This window comes from Gnatocerus cornutus, chromosome 5 (genome assembly GCF_029298725.1).
Source record: "Gnatocerus cornutus isolate USDA-ARS CGAHR chromosome 5, icGnaCorn1.1, whole genome shotgun sequence".
In the NCBI taxonomy this organism is placed as follows: Eukaryota; Metazoa; Arthropoda; class Insecta; order Coleoptera; family Tenebrionidae; genus Gnatocerus; species Gnatocerus cornutus.
Window position 1 is genome coordinate 6,121,976 of NC_142237.1, and position 22,411 is coordinate 6,144,386.

A 22,411-nucleotide genomic window follows, 5' to 3' on the forward strand; every position below is an offset into this window, starting at 1 on the left:
ATCTAATCATGTTTCTGAAACAATAAGTATCCTTGTAAATTGTATCTAAGAATAAGTTGTCCGATTGTGTAACAAGAACCCGAAGGCCCTCATTTCCAACACATAAATCACAACGTGACCTGAGATCACGTGGCTGTGACTTAGGTACGTCAATTCAGCTGCCAGTTGCAAGAAATTATTTAATTAGTTATACAATCCGAAACACTATTGGAATTTATTTTTGAATAGAAATGTGGACTTGCGTCATCATTAACTTGAAATGATTCCTGTTGTGTAATACCAGCGCTAAATACATCATGACTGCGCAAAATCTCCACAATAGAGCCATTTTTGGACCACCTATTTCCCAGCAATGCTTACAAATTCAGTCATTAAAAATGTAAAGCTCTCGTTTCGTTCAGAGTGATTTGCAAAACTCGCTTTATGCCACTAAGTTGATGCATTTATTTTTAAATACTCTTCAAGTTGTACGTGTTGCATCTACATTAAAAATGCACTCTTTTTTTAGATTGTATACGTAATCCTGAATATCTTGCGGCTATACAATATAAAGAAAGACATAAAGCTCTCGGCCATATTTTCATTTAAAGCTTTGTGCGAAAAATAGTGAGTCGTGTTATTATAAAAACTGAATAGTAAAAGGATCTCTAAAATTGCTACTTGCAGGCATATTGCATGAACACAACTTGTCATTTGATATTGAAATATTCATGTGTACAGGCAGGAAATAGTAAGCTTGCGTGAAAATGTTTATTTAAAAAAAATCGTTTTTTTTAATTTATGTTGCTGCAAACTTTCATTATTTTACCGTTCAAATTATTTAATAAAACATTTTCTTTTTGTTTGTGGAAGTGTTTTACGCACATGAAGTGGACAACGCGTCGCGTGCTAAAAGCTATTTTACACGTGTAGCAAACAAATTTCCAAACTTGTTTATTGCAATATCGATGTCTAGAAATGACAATTTATACTTTTACGCATTTATATGTCATTTTACGCATAATTTCTAAAAACGTGAGATTTTGACCCCAACATGTAGATAATGATTTTGCAAAAAAAAAATCGAAATTTGAGTGGGGCAAAACCCTTTTGGATTACCTGTTATTCGATGCTTATAGGAGTGAATTTAACAACTGTTTCCCAAAGACTGCAAAAAAAATTCGAACAAAAAACGTTTACGCTCGCTCTTATCCTTACTTGTTTAACTTTCTCTTAATTACAGGTTTTAAAAACAATTTCAAATATTGCCCTATTAAAAAAATTATTTGTTTAAAATATATTCAGTTTTATCCATAAAGAAAACGATTTTTAAAACTTTAGATTCATCAAAACACTCAAAATAATTCAAATTTGGCAACTTTACGATAGTTTCGACTGACGTTGGCATTGGAACTGACCTACCCTCAACAATCCAGTGGCGCACGACGATTTCTGCAGAAAACTTTAATAATTTTTTTACAGAACAGGAACTTTTGGAACGCGAAATTTGGCCATTATTGCAGTTAAAATCTTTGCACTTTATTTGGGTACACCTGTATAATAATCATACTTAGTAATCATTTCGATCTTTGCTCTCATCTCACCTCATTAAAATCCAATTATAATAAATATTTACGTTATTATGATGCATTTGATATAATCAAATTGTTAATTCCCATTCTAATCTTGAAAAAAATAGTTTTATGGCACTTCGAAAAATGTGTCGATGGCGATTTTCATCCACATTACTCTTTTTTATGATAGTAAGTAGAATTTAACTTATAACAAAATGTTATAATTTGTCTTCAGATATCACTTTTTCAAAAGAACGTCGTTGGAAGGCAGATTTACTTACGAAAATTGGAAATGTGTGACAAAAACTACGACTATCCGATCAAATTTGAATCAACTAACATCATCTGTGACGGAAAACAAACCGTTAACGTCACGGGAATTCTACAAACACCTCTAGGACTAGATCAATCAGTAAGCATTTAAAAACAGGAGAATAAAATAAAAAACTTTGTTTCAGATGAACGCTGTATTTGAACTTTCTTCAAACGGAGAGGACTTTGTGCCTCTATTTAAATTTGCCAGATCAAACTTGTGTGACTTCTTTAATAAAGATATAGGAGCTTTTTGGGTTGAACTTCAGAAGCAAATTGGAGTGCCTCAAAGAACGTGTCCCATTCAAAACGTAATTTTAGATAAAGAATAATCAATATTCCTTATATTTTTTTAGGGTAGATATCATTTGAAGAATTATGAATTGCCTTATAAGAAGCTCAGCTTTCCATTGCCTCCAGGGTTTATTCGATGTCACATCTACATAAATGAAAACAAAACAAATCGTGTAGTTTCGTGTCTTTATAATTTGATTGAAATTACTAAATAATACAATAAATAAAATAAGGTTCATAATTTTTTTTTTCACCTAAAGTTACAAATCTGTTGAGAATGTAAAAGATACAAACAAACCAAATCTAATCTAAAAATCTAAGAATCTAAATCTAAGTATAAGATTCTATATACTCCTAAGAATGAAACGAATTCGAATTTTGAAGTATTTTGAATTATTCTTACTTTTATAACAATTTTTGCCTTTATAATAAAAGTTTCCTAACTTGATGATTTAAAAACGATACGTTTGAATACAAATTGGAACAATTATAGGCCGCTATTTATACCAACTTAAATTCAGGCTGAACCCAAATAAAGGGCAAAAATTTTAATTCTTATATCAAACAACGCAATTTGACGTAATAACCTATTTTCGCATTCCGAAACGTCACCGTTTTCGAGAAAAAGAAACCGTTGTGCGCCACTAAAAGGTGTTGTTGAGTAGATCAGTTCAAGTTCATTGTCAGTCCAGGCCATCGAAAAATTGGGAATAAAAACGCTAATAAACAAGTGGCAAAATGTGTTTATCGTTCCCGTAAGTTTAGCAATAATCGTGGTATAGAAATGTAGGTTTTAGAGTGCTAAGTTGTTCAAATTTCGATTATTTTGAGTTAGATTTTTTTATTCTTTGCCTGTGGTTTCTTCAAAAGTGTAAACCTAAAGTTATAAAAAGTGTTTTGTTTACGGGTGAACGGATTATGGAACTGTCCAAAAGGGCATTTGTTCATTTTTCATAGTAACTTTAGGTAACTTTTTCATTATTTCATTTTTAATTAAAATTTCAGTTTGGTCGACAAAGCGGGTCGGAAAAAGTCACTTTACGAACTATTCGAGATAAAAATTGGCCCTTTTTCGCAATAGGCACTTTTGAAAATGTTGTTTTTAACACAGGTAATTAAGTAAAAGTTAAACAAGCATGATAAGAGCGAGCAAAAACATTTTTTGCAGTCTTTGAAAAACAGTGGTTAAATTTGGTTTCATAAGCGTCGAATAACGGGTAATTCGGGGGAGTTTTACCCCATTCAAATTTCGATTTTTTTTGCAGAATCATTATCTAAAGTGGTAGTCAAAATCTTTGCACTTTATTCGGGTTCGCCCTGTATAATAATAATAATCATATTTAGTAATCATTGCAATCTTCATTCTCATCTCACCTCATTAAAATGTAATTTTCATTTATATTTAGGTATGGTATAGCAATCGCTTCTTTTATTGTGTCGATTCTCATACTAATTGAAATGACTCGCTGGCGATTTTCTTCTGCGCTACTCTTCTTTGCAATAGTAAGTAAATTTCAACTCTTACAATGAAATATAATAAAATTTTGACTTCAGATGTCAAGGATCGCGGGCAAACAGATGTGGCTACGAAAATTGGAAGTCTGTGATAAAAACTACGACTATCCGATCAAATTTGAATCAACCAACATCATTCTTGACGGAAAACAAATCGCCAATATTACTGCAATCGTCACTACGCCTTTAGGTCAAGATCAATCTGTAAGCACTATCGAAACAATCGTAATCTAAAAAAATGAGAAATATTTTTTCAGATGAATGCAACGTTTGAACTTTCTTCATCCGGAGATGAATACATGCCTCTGTTTAAATTTTCCAGATCAAACTTGTGTGACTTTCTTAACAAGGATATAGGCACGTTTTGGGTGGAACTTCAGGCGCAAATTGGAATCCCTCCACGAACGTGTCCTGTTCAAAACGTAATTTAATTTATTTGGATTAATAGTCGTAAAAATAGGTTGTTTCAGGGTCGTTATATGGTAAGGAATTATGAATTACCTTTTAAGAAACTCAATGTTCCATTACCGCCCGGTTTCATCCGAAGTCACATCTACATTGTTGAGAAAAAGACAAATCGTTTGATTTCGTGCCTTTATGTTTTGATGGAGGCTTCTAAATAATAAATGGAGTTAAGAAGGAGTTTAAAAAACACGCACTTAAACTTGTTTTTGTACTTTAATAACTAGGTAAAACCTAAGCAGAATTCAATTCGTTTACTTTAAAATTATGTTTAATGAGATATTTTTGATGTTTTCTTAGATTATTTAGTTTTTCAGATTTCTTCGTGTGGCTGGTTTCTAATAAATTTGTTTTATTGTTTCATTTTTTTGTTATTTTTATGTTCCTTGAACTTTTTAAATTTTGTAGTCGATGCGATACTTTGCAACTGAAGTTTTTTCATAATTACACAAAATCCTAAATTTGCCTGAAACAAGATTTTTCTCTTTTATTCAAACTGAACGTAGCTTCTTTTAAAAATTTTGAACTTTATATCTGATAAATTAAGGTTTTAAATTGTTTTAGGTTAGTTTAGGTGATAATAATTTGTTTTTATCTTTATGTTTTAAAAATGGCAATAAATGTAAACTTAATTTCGAAACAGCAGAATTTCCATATCCATCCAGAAATAGATTTTTACAGTTTTTTAATTTAGGCCAATTTTTAATTGAAAATACAAGATAATTTTAAATAATTTTTGTTTTGTTTCAGAATTATGTGCTTTCTTAAATTTTATAAATAATGTTTATAAACTGAAGCTTAAGCTATACGAAAAAGACCGCAGGAAAAGAGTTGAATGCCAGTGTATATAATATCCTGTACAAATACACTTTTCAAAATTTCATAAACGGATTTGATTTCCTAAATTCAGAATTTTAAGTTTCACTATAAAATTGAATTACACTTTGGCTTATTAAATTTTTTAAATCCATATTTCGTAGTTGAGTTTTTTAATCCCTTATCACTTTTTATTTTAAATTTTTTATTTTTTGTTCTTCTAGATTGTTAAAAAATGGACCTGTTTCGAAAGTTAAACTCTTTTCGTATCTTCAGATTCTTTATACATATTTATTTTTTACATATTTCTAGGCATACTTGGAACGCTTTGAATAAAAACTTACAAGATTGTGATTTGCAAGGACAAAGATTCCAATAATAGTTTGTCATTATCTCCTCTCTTCTTTATATTCTTAGACTTTAGTATTTCTATCTACATAACTAGAGTCTTTGGCATTCTATACTAATAAGTAATAATTAACGCTTCAAATTACTAGCTAAAAACAAACTGTATAATCGACATACTAAAATAGTAAATAGCTATTTTGGCATTAAGTTGCGAAATTGTAACATCTATTTTACACCAGCAGCAGTAGGAAAAAAGATTTTTTTTCTACAATTAACGATAAATACTTCAGGTGACAGTTCCTAGAATTATTTTTAAATTGACACTTCACTCATACGATGTAAATGAGCTACAAAAAAATTGTTTACTTACGTTTTCTGCTTTTGTCAAACTTTTACTTTTACGCACTCGTTTGAATACTTTTACGCACTTGGGCCTAAAAGCAAGTAATTTCGATATTAAAATGTCAACTTTATACAGTATGTCCCCGGATTGAGTTCACAAGAGGGAAAAAAAGTTTATTTTCCATTTTACAAAAAAATGACAAAGGAATAACATTTTTTGCTTATTTCAAAACAGATAAATCTGCAATTAAAATTTCAAAATTATTAGTTTGTACTCTTAAAATTAATTTTTTCATTATTTTTATTTATTAAATTTTGTAATCGTATTCAAATAATAGCAGGCTGTGGCTTCACAAAATCAAATAGTGCGTTAAATATTAAAGAAAAATTTACCTAATAATGTGTAAATATTAAAAAATTGGAAAAAAAATGCAATTGCATCCTTAACAATAATTGAGAAAATTTGAAACAGTCGAAAGAATTACGAGTTAGAATTGAACTAGGTGCTAAAACAGGTAATGGGTCAATCAAATAGTAGAAATTGGTTTAAGTTAAGGAACTAATTTCATTCCTTTGACATTTTTTGCTAAATTAAAATAAAAAAGTTCTTTGTTATTTTTTGTTTTTTTCGATTTCCAGAACACAGCTTGATAATATTAAAGTTTTAATCAAAGATTTATTTATTTTAAATTAAGCAAAAAATATTATTCCTTTGTCATTTTTCTGTAAAATGAAAAATAACGTTTTTTTTCCTCTTGTGTACTCAATCCGAGGACATACTGTATACCGGTTGTAGAAATATTATTTTATATAACATATTTTTTCCTCAATAAAAACTACCCTTCAGTACTCGTGGAACTGTGCGAAAAACAAGAAGAAAAGTAGCAAATGCGAAGATTGTAGACGAAATATTTATTTCCTATGTTATTTGCATATTGTAAGATTTAACATAATATTTATTTATAAGAATTGGAATCAATCCAAATTGAAATTTTACTAATTTTGTGTAAACGTGAAATTGGCAAGAAAATGGTAAACGTTATAAATTGTACACGTGATTATCTAATAATTACTCCTATAAATAGAGACAATAGATAATATTTTGTTTACTAACATATTATTATACGTTAATTAAGCCAATTTTGTAAAAATCTTTTTCACAATGATACAACTAGTCAGCAACTCAAAAGACATATTAAAAGGAGAAAGCTCGCATCGCTCGAAATTAATGTGTAAACTTTAAATTATGTGAACTTCGCTTATGCTGTGTGCTAGTAATATTACCTCCATGGTATCCGTTTCGAACTTTAGCCAGCACATCTCTAAACTAATTTAAAAACTTAGTCTAAATCTCTCCCCAAATAAAATAAAACACAACCATATCATTAAAGCGCAATCAAGATTAGATTCGAGACAAATTTCATTAAAAATTAACTCTAATCGCCACGCAGGGACGAATAAAATTTGCCATCAGCAATTCAGAGCTTTGTCCAAGCCTCCCTTTTTATAGGTGTGTTATCTCGCCACACAATAAGGGGCACAGCATAATAAGAAATTATGTTACATAAAGATGTCAAGTGGAGAAATCTGATACCTATTTGTATAAAATCCCTGAAAAAACTTAAGCGCATGTCGGGTTGACAATTCGGAAGTGCTCTAATCCAGAGGATGTTAAGTTGAAAACAGACGTTGCGCGGCCAATATCGTCAGTTGGTTCGGTGGCGAGTTTACGGGAAGATGTTATGCTTTGGCGAAGTTCGGCACGGTTGAAAACTTTATGAAAAGAGATTTCTCAAGAGAAAGTGTTCACGTAAGTTGAATGTCGTTTAATTTTTGATTTTCTTGACGAAAAAAAATGTAATAATTTTGTTTATGAAAATTTAATATCGGGAAGAGGAAGTGAAACGAAGAAAAATTTAATAAAATATTCAATTACGTAAGAAAAAAAAGGTTTGTGAGAGTTTTTTAAATATGATTTATGGTTTAATTAATTAATGCTTGCTGCTTATTGTTGGTGATAAAAAAGTGACGCTAACGTACTTGCATCAGACAATATTTCATAATTAACTTATAAATGAGATTAAAATCCCATTAATCTGACAAGGAACATCTGCAAATTTTCAAACTTACATACTCCCAAAAAACTCTTCTTTCTTGACGATTCTGTAAAAGCCAAAACTAAACTAAAATAAGAACAATACAAGAGCACGAGGAAACGGAATTACCTTTCATAAAATATAGAGCAAATGCGATTTAATCAATCAATTTCTTCATAATCGATTTTCTCTCTCTATCACGTTCTGAAATTTTTATGAGTAGAATCCATTAGAGAATTATATTAAATACTTTTGTATTGTTTCTAAACAAAATGAAAAATTGGGACGTGGCTCAAACTGCAAGCTCGAATATAAAGATGTCAGCTTGCTTAGTGACGCGTTTTATTAAATTTTTTGAATTTTTTAGAGGCAGCAGCTGCACGTGTTTTCACTCGTATTTTCATTTAGAGATTGCTTTGAATTTGCCAATAAACTTGCGAACGCACGACGAGAAGAAGGACCGTATATCACTCCAGATTTGGATGACTTTTAGTCCTATTGACGTGTGAGTGTTTTTTTTTGTAACTAAATGAAGTACTTTCCGTTGTCATACTAAAATAAAAATGGGGATTTATTAGTCAAGGTTCGGGTAAAAGATCTTTGAGATTTTCTTCACTAAAAAAACGGTTTGTATTAGTCCTACAATTTAATTAAATGGTTTGTTGTGAAACCAATCAAGGTTTGAGCATATTATCAATTAGAAGTATTAAAGAGACGAGCTGATTGCAAAATTCCAATCTCGAGTATAATGGGGACAAAGAGAGTTCAATTAAAACGTCGAACTTATTTTTTTGATCGAGTCATGTTTTTAAAAACGAAAATCTGGATCTGGCAATGAATAAAAATTAAGAAAAAAATTAATATAATTTTTTTACCATAATTAGTCTCCATTATTTTTTAATAATAATTTTACAATTTGACAAGAATTTGTTCATTTAGGTATGTACTAGAATTCCCATGATGTATTTGAAAAACAAATTTGAACACACTATTGAAAAATTAAAGCACTTTGAGCATTTATCAGACTTAATAAATAAATTCCAAATTACTCTGATTGAAAAAGTAACTGCACATTTGAATTCCTTTATCAATTAACTATTGATTAAAATGCCACATGAGACTGCAATAATCATCAGCCTTTGAGTTTTTAGTATCTGTCCACTCTCTGGAGATCGATGCAATAGGTACAATTAGTGGATGCCGACCAAAATTATTTCTTAAAGGTTTTACAACTTTTCCAAAGTAATTATAAACTCATTTCCTACTAACATTCTTCTTTGAAGCTCAAAAATGTTTTGTTTTTGTTGGTTAAGACCAAGTGAGCTTAAAATTACCGTGAGAGTTTTGCAACTGGAGCAAAGTATTATTTTAGTTTTTCTTTTATTATTACCATTAGGCATGAACATTAAATATTGATGCAAGCGCAGAAGTAAGATGTTTTTAAATAACAATTTTTTAACATTATTTTATTAGATTTTTGGACGAATCATTTGCAAAAATTCCAACATTAAGTTAAGTAGACAATTTATGATGAATCGGTAGTTACGAGAACACAAAAAGAATCGTGTCAAGTACTCATTTAACACGTTGAATGGTGCAATGAAATTGATTGACCGAAAGAAAATTAAATTCAGTTTTCTTTACAAAAGACTAGTGTAATAACACGATTCGGTACAAAGATCTTTTGTAGACGTGCCGACGGATATCCCAAAAGGTGAAAACATAATTGGTAATTCACCTGATTTGCTTTTATCGTCTTTCTTTTTCACTGTTAGCGAGTGGACATTATTGGTAAAACTGCCCGCTGAATTCAAAAATGGTGTCGGTTTCACCCTCTATTCTTTCGTTTTTGTTCAGAAGTTTGTTGAATAGGAACTAGTCACAAAAGTTACAAAATTTATAAATATTACGCTTTTTTTTTCTGCTCCAAACAGAGCAAAGTTGCGAGAAAAAAGTTTTAAATTAAGTAAAATATAGCCAAACCGTACCCAAAAGATCTACTAGATATTATTTATTTAAAATAAAAGCATTAAACAAATTATTACTTTTCTTTTTAGAATAAAAATCCAACACATTTTTGAACACATATTTTGAAAAATCTCACGTAAGATTGGGGGATGGGGAGGGAGCAGGAAAGATCAGACAATTTTTAAAAATGCCTCACGTAATTTATGAACGCCCCCTAATCACTACTAACTTGAAAAGTTTGCTTCTGAACTGTAAAATTAAATTTCTCTCCACAAGTAGACAAAAAATGCGTAGTTTGGGTTGCCTATATTAAGCAACAGGGGTACTTTCAGCAGGATGGAGCAACTCCAATTTGCACAAAAGGAATATTGACCCTATTGAGATTTTTTAAGATAAAATTGTTGGCCGAAACACTACAAATCCTTGACCTGCAACTTTACTGCAACGCTAGGAAAAATTTCATAGGTGGTCCGTTTTTTTTAAACGTTTTATATCCATTTATACTATCTCTGTTCTACTTACTTTGTCCAATTGCTACAGGACACTATTCATAATGCCCAGACAACGTGATGAATGAATCTACACGAATTTACCCAATTGCCCAGCCGTTTTGGTTTTTTGTCATAATGCACGAGCATTTTTCATATTGAAATGGAATATTCTATAACGAGAACAAGAAGTAGGATATCAGTGGACAATCTCTATTGAAACTGTTTTACGGCCGCTATTTCACTCCTGGCATTTATAGGCGACCACCAAAGAAAATAGTAACATTGTTACTCCCATCTATACAAAATATTTATCCTTTCAGCGATAATTTATTAGTGGCTGTCACAAATCCGCCCGTTTTATTTGATATTATTTTTGTACTAAATTATAAAAATATCGAACGGCCTTCGTGTAATAAAAACTTCGTTAGGAATTTGTTGCCTTTTAACTTTATTTTTGCACAGAATAAATACACAGCAGAAAATGTGTTTGCGCAAATCATCAACTCTTGAAAAAATCTTGTAATATCATGGGACGGACGACTAGTTTAAAGACTGCAATAAAGCACCACTAACACTTTTAGTACACAAATTAAGGGACATTGTTTTTTCCAGAAATAACAGCATTTACAAATATTGTTGGATGGGTTTTTAATGACATTACATGTTTATTTGCGGAAGCTTAAGCTTGATGAGATTAAATTGCTTTCTTATGTTAGAAAATACAATTACCTACGTAAATTTAGTTTCAGTTTTTTTTTCAGTTTAAAGCGACCAGAGTAGGAAATTTCACTTATCATAAATCATAAATGTCTTCCGCCCATTGATGCAAATTTCTTTTCAGAAAATATTTAATATTTCCTCTCGGGTGAGTTTCCGTTCTTCATTTATTTACTTGGTCTTGCTCTTTTATGTGAGGCTTCGACGCATAGTACATAAACTATTATAAATTATTCATATACCATAAAACTGTTCATAAAATTTAATTTTTTGGACTTTTATCAGATATTTTTATTTATTAATTGAATTGGGTTGTTTATACATTTACAAACACGAATAATAAATAGATATTTATGTTATAAGTAAAAGAAATGCTAAATTATAAGCGAGAGTGATACAAATTTCACGAGCTTATAATGGCATTTAGCTCACGTATAACACTTACCTGTACGATGGCTCACGCCAAAAAAAATGCAAAATTTTCTCGTTACAACTTTACAGTTTTGACAGCAAAACGAGTTGTATAATAAGTATATTATAGAACGCTCTTTTTAATTACCCAACAAGTATTTAATATAGTTCATTGAACAACAAAAATTAGTGTTAGGAGTGTTTCTTTTATAACACGGTTGTAGATGAATAATTGCATCCCGTATACATTCTTATAAAAGTATCAACATCGGGATGGCGAGCGTAATAATTACCCGAGAAGTTTAGTATTCAAAGAAGAATCGTTTGAACAGATAAAAATAAACTGCAGTTGTGGTATTCTATGATATGTTAATAATAATAATAATAGATATACAGCATTATAAGAGTATACTAGCACATTTTGTTCACTCAAAAAATCATTTTAGATTTTTAAAGTAAACGAAATGCCATTATCTCGAATATATTTCAACATTTTATCCACAAGCTTCCTTTGTTGTTTTCATAAGAATGTAGCTAGTATTCTGTATAAAGGGTCAAATGACAAAGTAAAAATCACTGTTTAGAGCTTTTTAAATTTGTATTTTAGCTATACTTTTAGGTTGGTAATCTTTAAAATAATGCTTCTTAGTTAATTTAGCAGGTTTGTGCGGATATATTCATATCTTTGCCTGTAAGATTTACTTTTCTAAAGAGACGTACGAAAACATCAGCTTTTAAGGTTATTTAACTGTGTTAAACTGTTTTTTTGTATTACTCATATAGATCATAGGAAAATGACATTTAGAATAAGTGATAAATGGATTATTGTCCAGATTGCTCTTGTGCGTTAATTTGGAACTTTTCGCATTTATTATCTAAATTATCTATTACTATCTACATAACTTTTGATGATTGCATAGTACTTGTGTATTTAATAATTATGTAAGTCAGTAAAGTGATTCTTTATCGAACGAGTGGAATAACAGGCGAGTTAGATAAAAATATATGATTCTGCATGAAATAAATATTTACATAACATGTGCGGAAAGTGAGCAATTTCGGACGAGTATAAATGTAGATGCACGAGACGCCAGCCGAGTGCAGATGTTACACTTTCCGACGAGTTGTGTACAATATTTTTCCTACGACCTTCCATTATCAGGAACAAACCATAAGTCTTGACAATAGTTCATTTCTGTTCTATTCTAAATGTCATTTTTCTACGACCTCATATAAAAGTAACGTATTCCACATAGTTAGATGGTTGATGTTTTCGTACATTAATTTACGAAAGTAAAAGTCACTAGTGTGATATGAATATATCCGCACAGACCTGTCAAAATTGTCTTGTTAGAAACGACCTAATTAATTCATTTTTACCATTATGCATGTTGTTTTACAGTGAATCGTCTAAATATTTAAGACAAAAATTCAAGAATTACATTTGTTTTTCAAAATAACTGTCAATTTTGACAGGTCTGTGTGGATATATTCATATCACACTAGTGACTTTTACTTTCGGAAATGGATGGACGAAAACATCAACTTTCGGAGTCATTTAACCGTGTGGAAAATGCCACTTTCATATGGGGCCGTTGGAAATAGATATTTACATAACAAGTACGGAAAGTGACCAATTTCGCACGAGGGTAAAAGTAGATGCACGAGGCGCCAGCCGAGTGCAGATATTACACGAGTGCAAGAAACACACTTTCCGACGAGTTATGTACACTATTTTTCCTACGACCTTTCATCATCAGGAAGAAACCATAAGTTTCGACAATAGTTCATTTCTTATCTATTCTAAATGTCATTTTTCTACAACCTCATAAAAAAGTGACGTATTCCACATATTTAGATGGTTCATGTTTTTGTACATCCATTTCCGAAAGTAAAAGTCACTAGTGTGATATGAATATATCCGCACAGACCTGTCAAAACTGATTTGTCAAAAACGACTTAACCAATTCATTTTTATCATTATGCATGTTGTTTTACAGTCAATCGTCTAGATATTTGAGACAAAAATTCAGGAGTTACATTTGTATTTGAAAATAACTGTCAATTTTGACAGGTCTGTGCGGATATATTCATATCACACTAGTGACTTTTACTTTCGGAAATGGGTGTACGAAAACATCAACTTTCGGAGTCATTTAACCGTGTGGAAAATGCCACTTTCATATGGGGTCGTAGGAAAATAATTTTTTTAAAGTAAAATAGAGCAATTTTTTATCGTTTGCACAAAAAAACGTATATGTCATTCAGAGCAAAAATGGCTTTGTTTGCTACGCCTGTTAATGCCTGTCTCACTACGTTTGACAGACACACGAACAGGCTCAGCACACAAAGCTTGATTTTTACTCTTAATGACATAATATACTATTATTGACGTGGTGCATACAAATTTTTATCGCCAACCGTCAACAGTTGTAATTTGAGAAAATACCTTTATTAACAATTAAAATTGGTTTCATACTATAAAAAGCAAATGACATTTGAGCACCACTCCAAGAATATGTTGTACTGGCGTTCATACTTTTCTATCAAACGCTTTGGTAGCATATCTAGGATGGTTTCTAGCGATTTTTGTAGGATTTCTGGAGCTGTACATTCTTCACCTCCTTTATTAGTCATTATTTTCTATTACTATAATTACAATGGACACGAAACGAAGTTAGTGTAAAATACAAGTAGAAATGGTGGCACAAAACACCAATCTAGGCAAAATCTAGGTAACGTTGATGTCTTGTTGTTACTTTGATGATTACGTTCACTTTGTATAATTAATTAAGTAATTAGATAACGAACTGTATATTTTGAGCAATAAGTGCATCGACAAACATTTCTTCGAATTAGGATTGGATATAGTAAATAAAATTAATTGAAAATTCCACGTCTCTAAACAAAACGTTTTTTCTCCGAAACTGTAACAAAACGTTTACGATTTACTGAAAGCAATCAATATATTCTATGCCGATATTAAATGTAATTTGTTGCAACGATTCTAATGACTGCGATGCAGTGAATCGCTTAAATATTGTTCAATCGCATGAATAAAGTCTATTTTTATATTATAAATTGTACGCCATTCATTTAAATACAGATGCAAATATTTTTATAAAATAATAAAGTATAGATAATACGAATAATAACCAATAAACCTGTTTGAATCGAAGAATGGATCAATGTATATTGCTAAATTCTTGCGAATTACGGAGAACACGTGAACGGTAAAGATTATAATTTTCAACCATGGGGAATTATGTTGTCTGTTTGTTTGATTAGGATTGTTTGTTTTCTCCAATACCCCAATCCTGTAAGAATGTTGATTGTATATACGTATGTACGAAACATTTTGTGTGTTTAGGGAAATTATTTATGAAATTCTTTTCATAGTAACAAAGAAAACCAAATTCAAAACGAAAAATACAAACTAAAGCCTTTTAAAATAAGCTTTGTACTGATATTAAACAGACCTTCTAAACTTGTATTGTTTTAAGCTGTATTAAATTGCGAATGATGGTTCCAAGATCCTGAAAAAGAAAATAATATTCATTGATGAATAAAACTGCAAAAGAAATTCTTTGTTCTTAAGTAGTTAAGCTCCGGAAGCTTTGGCAAAATTTATGATGATTAATTCCTTCACCATATTGATTCTAAAGATACTCTTACCCGCGTCCGATACAGGAAATTCCTGGATAGGAGTTCTACTTTTGCATTATTAGCATTTTAATTAACAAACTTCTAACTTTCAATTCTATAATTATACCACTATGGAGCGTAAATTAAAATAAATAATCTCTCTAATTAGACTTTAAATGTTATATTTCTGAATTTTCTGACCAATTAATATCATTTCCGATTCATATTTTATTTGTGCAACCAACTTCAAATGTACCTACCACTGACATTTAATAAGACTATTTACTATTTTCAATTCATTTTAACGAAATAAAGTTCAAATGTCAATAGGAAACTGAAAGCCGGCTTCTGAAGAAACTGAAATTAATCTTGAGATGAAAATCAACGTGCTGGCAAAAAAAAAATTCTGATTCATGGATGTAAAAGTCATTTTAATTCTTCGAAAGTTTCAGTGGCTATCACAGTATAAAAATACACAACCTGCTTTTTTATTATATGTAAAGCTGCATAATAAAGAAACTAAACCCAATCAATTTACGTAAAATCGGAGCGAGCTTTTGCTGAATGTCAAAGCTTTACCTCTCCAGCTTATCGGCCCCTGCGGACTTTCCTTGATTTTTTTTAAGAGCAAAAGATCAAGTTCTACATCCAACAAGGAGTTTTCTAAATAAAAAGTTTCAATATCTTGCCATGTACGGACAATCCGCTTTCAACTAGGAGGTAATGAGAAAGTGTTGTTTGAAGTTTCTTTGTGGTCATTCAAGTTCAGAGATCTTGTGTTCAACTTTAATTCAATGATATAGTCTTATTGTTCATCAGATAAACACCGAAGGTTAAGAATGACAAACTTTTGCTTATTCTTATTATACTTGTTAGATCATCAATAAATATCAGATCAAACAGTTTTATTAACCAAAAAATGGTCACTACCTTCCAATTAAAAGTAAATTCGGTAGCTGACTTTGTTGATTGGATTATTTTGTCAATATCGGTCAGGAACTCGCAGCTGCCAATGCAAAGTGTCCAGAAATTACCAGAAATTGTTTCATTATTAAAGGTAGTTTGTAACAACTTCCCAAATTACCGAAACTGTCAGCAAAATTTTACATGTTTAGTTTAATGAACAGTGTAACGTTACAATAAAGTGAAATTGTGGTTTTTCAACAATAATTTAGGTAATTATACCAACTACACGCAAAAGATATGATCTTAATTTTACTGCAGGAACTGTTAAACACGATGATGGTAATTTAATGGTAATGTTATGGGATGGGGATATGTTTTCGGGTTTGGAATTGGTACTTCATGACAAATAATGACCCAAATGGATCGTTTTCGGTATCTAGGTGTGTTGCTTTTTGCTAAAAATAAAAAAATAATTTGAAATTCAGGGTCCGGCAACACTTGTGTCCACCCCCAAATTCGTCTTTAATTTTAAAGATAAAATTTTGAAAATTTGCATACGCTCATAGTTGACAAGGCTTTAGAAGCTGACGCAAAAATTTGTATTTTATCACTGATAGTTTTGGCATCGCGACGCCTTATAAATGTAATTTTTAGTTAATTGTGAGGGTTTGTGAAATTAATCCCTAATTTAATTGTTTTTTATTACAAGGTGTTTATAAATGTTTCTAGCATCAAGCGTGACTTTGGAATTCCTGTCGTACACTATTTTGCCGCTTTGTTTTCATGGTGAATATAACTATCAGCAAAATTACTTATAATGTTAGTTACTTCAATGACGTTTTAGTTACGGTTTTGTGCCCAAGTTTTCGATTTTGAGGTTTTAAACTACAACTAGAACAGTTTATTTCTTAAAACTTACTTTGCTTCATGTTTGAGGTTAACTGCAAATGTCAGTTGACAAATCTAAACCCACATTTGTAATGAGCGGCAAATTTCTTTGACATTTCATAGCCACCCTTGATGCTAGAAACATTTATAAACACCTTGTAAATGTGTTGAAAATATCGCAGTTGTCATTTTAGATTTAATGCAAATTGTCTTCAAAATTTGAGAAAAAAATGCTGTTTTATCAAGTTCGTTTTCAATTTCATTACGTCAAAATTGGGAAGTACGTTTACACCCATCTGTCAACATCTTGTGTCACAAATGATATCTATTCTTTGATCCGCTTTACATTGCAACAAAAGTCTTTCTTGAAATTGTCGCTTTGTCGATATTAATTAACGATTTATGGTGTCCATAAAGTGAAACATACCCGAGTTAATCAAAATTAACCTTAATACGAGTGAACGAAGTGACTTGTGAAATTTTGGTGTAAACGTAGTTTGCCACTGCGCTGTCATAATTTTGAAAACTATCTTGATAAATTAATAAATAAATAAATTTTAAACACAATTTGCATTAGATTTAAAATAAAAACTCAGATATTTGTATCACAGTGTATGTTGAAAAAAATTTAAATTCGCGAATATTACCGCAAAAACTCAAAAATCGCTAAAAATTATACTTTTTAGGCGTCACGACGCCAACCAAACCGTGATAAAAAAAATAAATTTTTGCTTCAGCTTCTAGAGCTTTGTCAACTATGAGCGTATGCAACTTTCCAAAATTTTATCTTTAAAATTAAAGACAATTTTAGGGGTGGACACAAGTATTGCCGGACCCTGTAGGTATATGAAAATATGAAAATAATGAAAATAATGAAAATGAAAAGTTTTCAAAATTGTAGGAATTTGTGGATTCTCAAACTCTAGAAAATCAAAGAATCAAATCTTTTGGGCTGGAATGAATGTAAAGACTAAAAACTAAACAAAAATTGTTAAATACTCTGTCCCTGAATGTATAGATAAAACAAAATAGATACACATTACATACTGTACTAATAGATTATCCTATTTATTATACGCATGTATAATACAAAATTTTATTTAAAGTCCTTGTTGATTGCAATGAAAGCATTAAAAGAGCAGCGACCCATTGTGGCATTTATCCAATATCTAGTCCAAATCTCCTAAAAAGGATGAAATGTGTTTAATAATAAAAAATGAGTTTAAGAGCATTTAATTAATTGTATCTTTCTTACAATTATTAATTTAACACTCCACTTTAAAATACTCGACATTTCTTCCATGAAATAAATACAACAAAAGATGATTTAACACCATGATAAATCATCAAACTACATCCAGTTAATCCTGTTGCTGTGACTCCTCGACCATTTTCTCATGTATTCTAAGCACTCGCTCCTCCAAGGATTAGCGCGAACAGAAGTCATATTCGCTTTAAAAATGTTGTGGAAGTGCTCTCTTTTTACACACTGAAGTTTATTAAATCGCAAGTTCAACCAATAGACATCAAGTTTTTCCAAAAATCTCCCATTTAAAGTTTCTATTTTATTAAAGCTCAGATCCAACTGCTGCACTGTTTTAATTCCCTCAAATGCCTGGTCATTAATTGTAGTAATCCGGTTAAAAACAAGATAAAACGAAAACGAGAGCCTATTATTCAAATTTTGAAATGCATGCCCAGGAATCACTTTCAGCGGATTGTGTTCAATAAACACGGTCTTTAAAGAGGATGCGTTTTTAAACCACTCCGGATTCAACGCATCTAAATGTAAAGATGCTAGGCGGATGTATTCTAAATTTCTCAAATTGTCGAAAGCGTTCGGAGCAATATCTATTGGATTCTCACTGTTTGCTATTATAAGTTCTTTAAGTTGCAATCCGCTGAAAACACCGTCAGGTATTCTTTGAATGTTGTGACGAGTTATTTCTAAACGATGTAATTGTGGTAAGTTACTAAATGCTCCTGGCGAGATTACCACCAATCCAATCTTGCAAATGAATAAGTTTTTGATGTCGCTGACATTGGAGAGGAAGGACGTTGGTATGACTGGAAAATCTACGTTTTCTAAGCGATAATTGTTACCATTTTTCCTGAATTTAAAGTTGTTTAGTTTGATCGGTTTGTAGTGTTCGTTGATGATGGGATCATCGGTCCAACACTGGTCGTGGGCTGCTGTCGACAGTATTAAAAGTGCACAAGTTATGACTGCAGATTTCATTGTAGACTTTTAGGTTATTGTAGCATGTTGAGTTTTTATAACAAATTAATTATCTTATCACAAAAGTTACGACCTTTCTAATCTGCATTCTTGGATTGTCTGTGCTTGAATTCACACAATATCGTCTTTTAGAGAACACATTAATTGCCTGTCCTTTTGAAGTGCACTTATCAACAGTAATGTGTCGCAAACCCTCTGCTGTTGGTTGTTCTGGCCAGTCGCTCTGAAATATTCATGCATCAATGCTGCTTAAATCATGTTCACACGTCTACAAATTTCCATAATGGTTATACGGGAATTCGATAAACACAAAACAAACGTTGATAATAAATAAAACAGGACTATTTGTCTATATATTGAATTAATTAAACGAGAAATTTTATTGAAATAAAAATGTGCAATCAGAACTGCAAGTTTACGTCATGGCCATAACACTTTCGGTGCTACGTGTTTACAACTTCCTTCCTATTGATGATGAGAACACGTTAATTGCCTTTGTATCTTTTGAATATTCATTGCTCTTTAGGACAAGGTTGAAACTCTGAAATGTTATTTACAAGTTGAAATTTTTACTTTTTTCCCAATTTCTGTTCTATTTTTTTTTATTCACCAATAACACTAGTCAATAAATTTTGGAGAAGCAAGAGCAGTTATTTCTAAACTCTAATTCTAAATCCGAAGTTCGTTTTACTCTGTCAGGTCAGGACTCCGAGATATTTGTAAAATAGAATTTTTTAGGTTACTTCTATTTTTTCAGTTGTGCTTAACAATTTGAAACATCATAAAACGCTATAATATAACATTGGAAAAGTCATTAGATAAACTTTTCAACGAACTATAGAAGTCGCCGGAAGAGTTGATTCTTGCCAAGATATTTTAGAAAGAAAATTTCGAAAAACGAACGGGTTTTAAAAACTTTTCTTTAACTTCTTTATTTGAATATCTGCAAAATTGTAGTTTTTCGATAAATCAAGCGTTTCTAAGTGATTTCACTGGTCAGAATGAAAGATCATAGATAAAAAGTATTCAGTTACTGTTAAAAAGTTGTTGGTCGAGTTTTTTTTTTAATTTAAATAAATTTGAAGACTTTTTGAATCAATCTTGATTATTTTCGTCTCAGATAAAATGTTCGTAATATTGATATTTTTATTGGTTACTGCCACCAGCTTGTCCGGAAAAAAAATTCAAGTTAAAATACAAAAAAAAAAAAATTAGTGACATCCAACTCCCCTTTTGTGCTAATTTTACATAGGATTGGCAAGTATTTGTGTTTAATAATGATTACTTATTGTGTTTTTAAACAAAATCTGAACAATTCTTTTCAAAGTTTCCAAACCTCTAATTTTTTAAGTCCATAACAAATATTTCTCATCAGAAAGTTTTCGTAATGTATTATTTTACGCTGCGTTAGCATTAGAGTAATTTTAAAACTCAATATGTGTCTAGAAATTAAAGTTTTTTTAAGCAATGGCATTGATTTTTTTGCCAAAGAATATAAAAAAGGTGTAATATTTTGAAAAACGTCTTAATATTTTTTGTCTTGTAACATTTAAACGATAAAAGCAAAATCTATGGTAAAAACTATGGTGGACACTGAATCTTGGACAGTACTTTGCTGTCATTTCAAAAAGTCTCGATGTAATCCTAACTTTATTGTCATTATGATTGACGTTAATACAAAAGTCAAACAAATTTAGAAAACAACAATAACAATTGATGCGCCGCCACAAGGAAGCGAGAACTGGTTTTGCGCTGCAACACTTGGTCATGAAGAGTTTTGGAGCCGAGTGGTTTTATTATTGCTAAAATGTTAAAATGACAATTGAATCAAAAAATTAAAAATTTGGCTATGAACAAACGTCCCCAGTAATGCCCGGTTTAGAAATTATGACAATCAAATGACAATTCTGTCCAAGATTCAGTGTCCACCATAGTACCTTAGCGAAGAGTTTTGTAGGTAGTTAAAAAGCTTATTAAATTAGCTATTCAAAACACTATCAAGCAATCCCATAACTTTGCATGTTTTCAAGAAAAAGTAAAGAAAATAAATATTTTTACAGTAGAATCCAAAAAAAATTAAAAATATTTCTGAATCCGGACCTGGTCTGCTAAATATTTGATTAACGTCAGGATGACAGATTTCAATAATTCAGTTGACGTAACTCAATATGTATGCAGCGGTAGAATATCTTGAAATGTGCTTTATTTTTGGAGAATGTGTACGGAATTTGGTGTTATCTGAAAGGAGATAAATTATCGCGACCGTTTTTCAGGACATCAGTAAGGGAAACGTACTAACTTTGTCCTAATGGCTAATAATATATGCAAAAAAAAACATTTAAAATAAGGACACGAAGGCTTAATTTTAAAATCTGCCAATGTCTGCGATATTTACACATATTTAGGGTTATTAAAAAAACATTCTAGTTTTCAAAGTACAAAGAAGGAGTTAAAATCAGCAAGAAAATGCCTAATGTTTGGCGCGAACTTGTAATCATCTCTTTATTAACAAAAATATTAATGTCATGTTGATTTTTAATTTTTACACAATGCTCTTAAAGCTCTAGTCGTTTAAGTTTAAGTGCGCCACTTTCCGGACATTCTGTATACCTCAAATAGAATTTTAGCTAATTAAATACATATGTAGGTATTCTTTGCGTAAATAGGACAAATGCAATTCTAGAATGATTAATACTATTTATTTTTTCGAATGGAAAATTTAAATAAACGATCTATTTTTCACTTTTGTGACTACTGATCGGTTAAATTATAAAACATTTCAGTGGTGATTAGCTTCTAGTAGTTGCACACTAATTAAACTAACATTAGTACAATGTTGGAACGCAACTGTTCGATTTAATTGCGGTCAGTTCGCCGTTGATGATTAAGGGATGCATTACTAATAATGTTAACACTTTCGTACCATAAAGTAAGTACAAAATTTCCCTAATTTGATCGTCCCTGAAAACTTTTATTTCTCGTCTGTATTTTGATAGGATAACTTTCAAAACAAATATTAACGTTATAAAATGTAGTTTTACTAAAATATTTATTCACAGTTTTGTCGTACTTCATTTTCTACTAATTTTAGCCTCTAGGTATAATATTTTACCAACCATTAGATACGTTTTATGATTTTGTTTGTAATATGAACGTAAATAACGACTCTAAAAATTACGATGCGCTAAATTAATTTAAAACAATTTAGTCTGTTTTCAACAAAAATTTTCTCTCTCACTGTCACTCTTATTTAAACTGACATTTTTTAAAGAAAATATAATAAAAGGCGTCACCGCCACTGCGGGCTTCCGAAAATTACTCCAGTTTTTAATCAACTATTAATTATTGGGATTAATTTTCAGGGTTTTGGGTCCTTTGTTGTAATAATAAAAAAGTTTGACACCCTTA

At 30.8% G+C, this 22,411-nt stretch overlaps 2 protein-coding genes across 2 annotated transcripts in view; both read left to right on the forward strand.

Annotated features, from left to right (window-relative positions):
• Window positions 1–3,591: 3,591 nt before the first annotated feature.
• On the forward strand, window positions 3,592–4,377 carry LOC148173906 (uncharacterized). The gene is made up of 4 exons (XM_088037582.1): window positions 3,592–3,662; window positions 3,714–3,878; window positions 3,932–4,096; window positions 4,145–4,377. Exons 1-4 carry the CDS (start codon window positions 3,618–3,620, stop codon window positions 4,295–4,297), a joined length of 528 nt encoding a protein of 175 aa, XP_087893708.1. The 5' UTR covers window positions 3,592–3,617; the 3' UTR covers window positions 4,298–4,377.
• A 2,929-nt stretch (window positions 4,378–7,306) lies between these two features.
• The window catches only part of LOC148173907 (PDF receptor-like), a 50,212-nt gene continuing 35,107 nt past the window's right edge, over window positions 7,307–22,411 (forward strand). The window contains exon 1 of the mRNA XM_088037258.1: window positions 7,307–7,452. The gene's annotated coding sequence lies outside the window, so the exon portion shown is untranslated. The remainder of the gene's footprint in view (window positions 7,453–22,411) is intronic.

Bases quoted from the DNA above. Each gene is read 5' to 3' on its own strand.
- LOC148173906 (XM_088037582.1), top strand. From the start codon at position 3,618: ATGACTCGCTGGCGATTTTCTTCTGCGCTACTCTTCTTTGCAATA. The intron at 3,663-3,713 runs GTAAGTAAATTT...TTTTGACTTCAG, and splicing joins CGCTACTCTTCTTTGCAATA to ATGTCAAGGATCGCGGGCAA. The intron at 4,097-4,144 runs GTAATTTAATTT...AGGTTGTTTCAG, and splicing joins GAACGTGTCCTGTTCAAAAC to GGTCGTTATATGGTAAGGAA.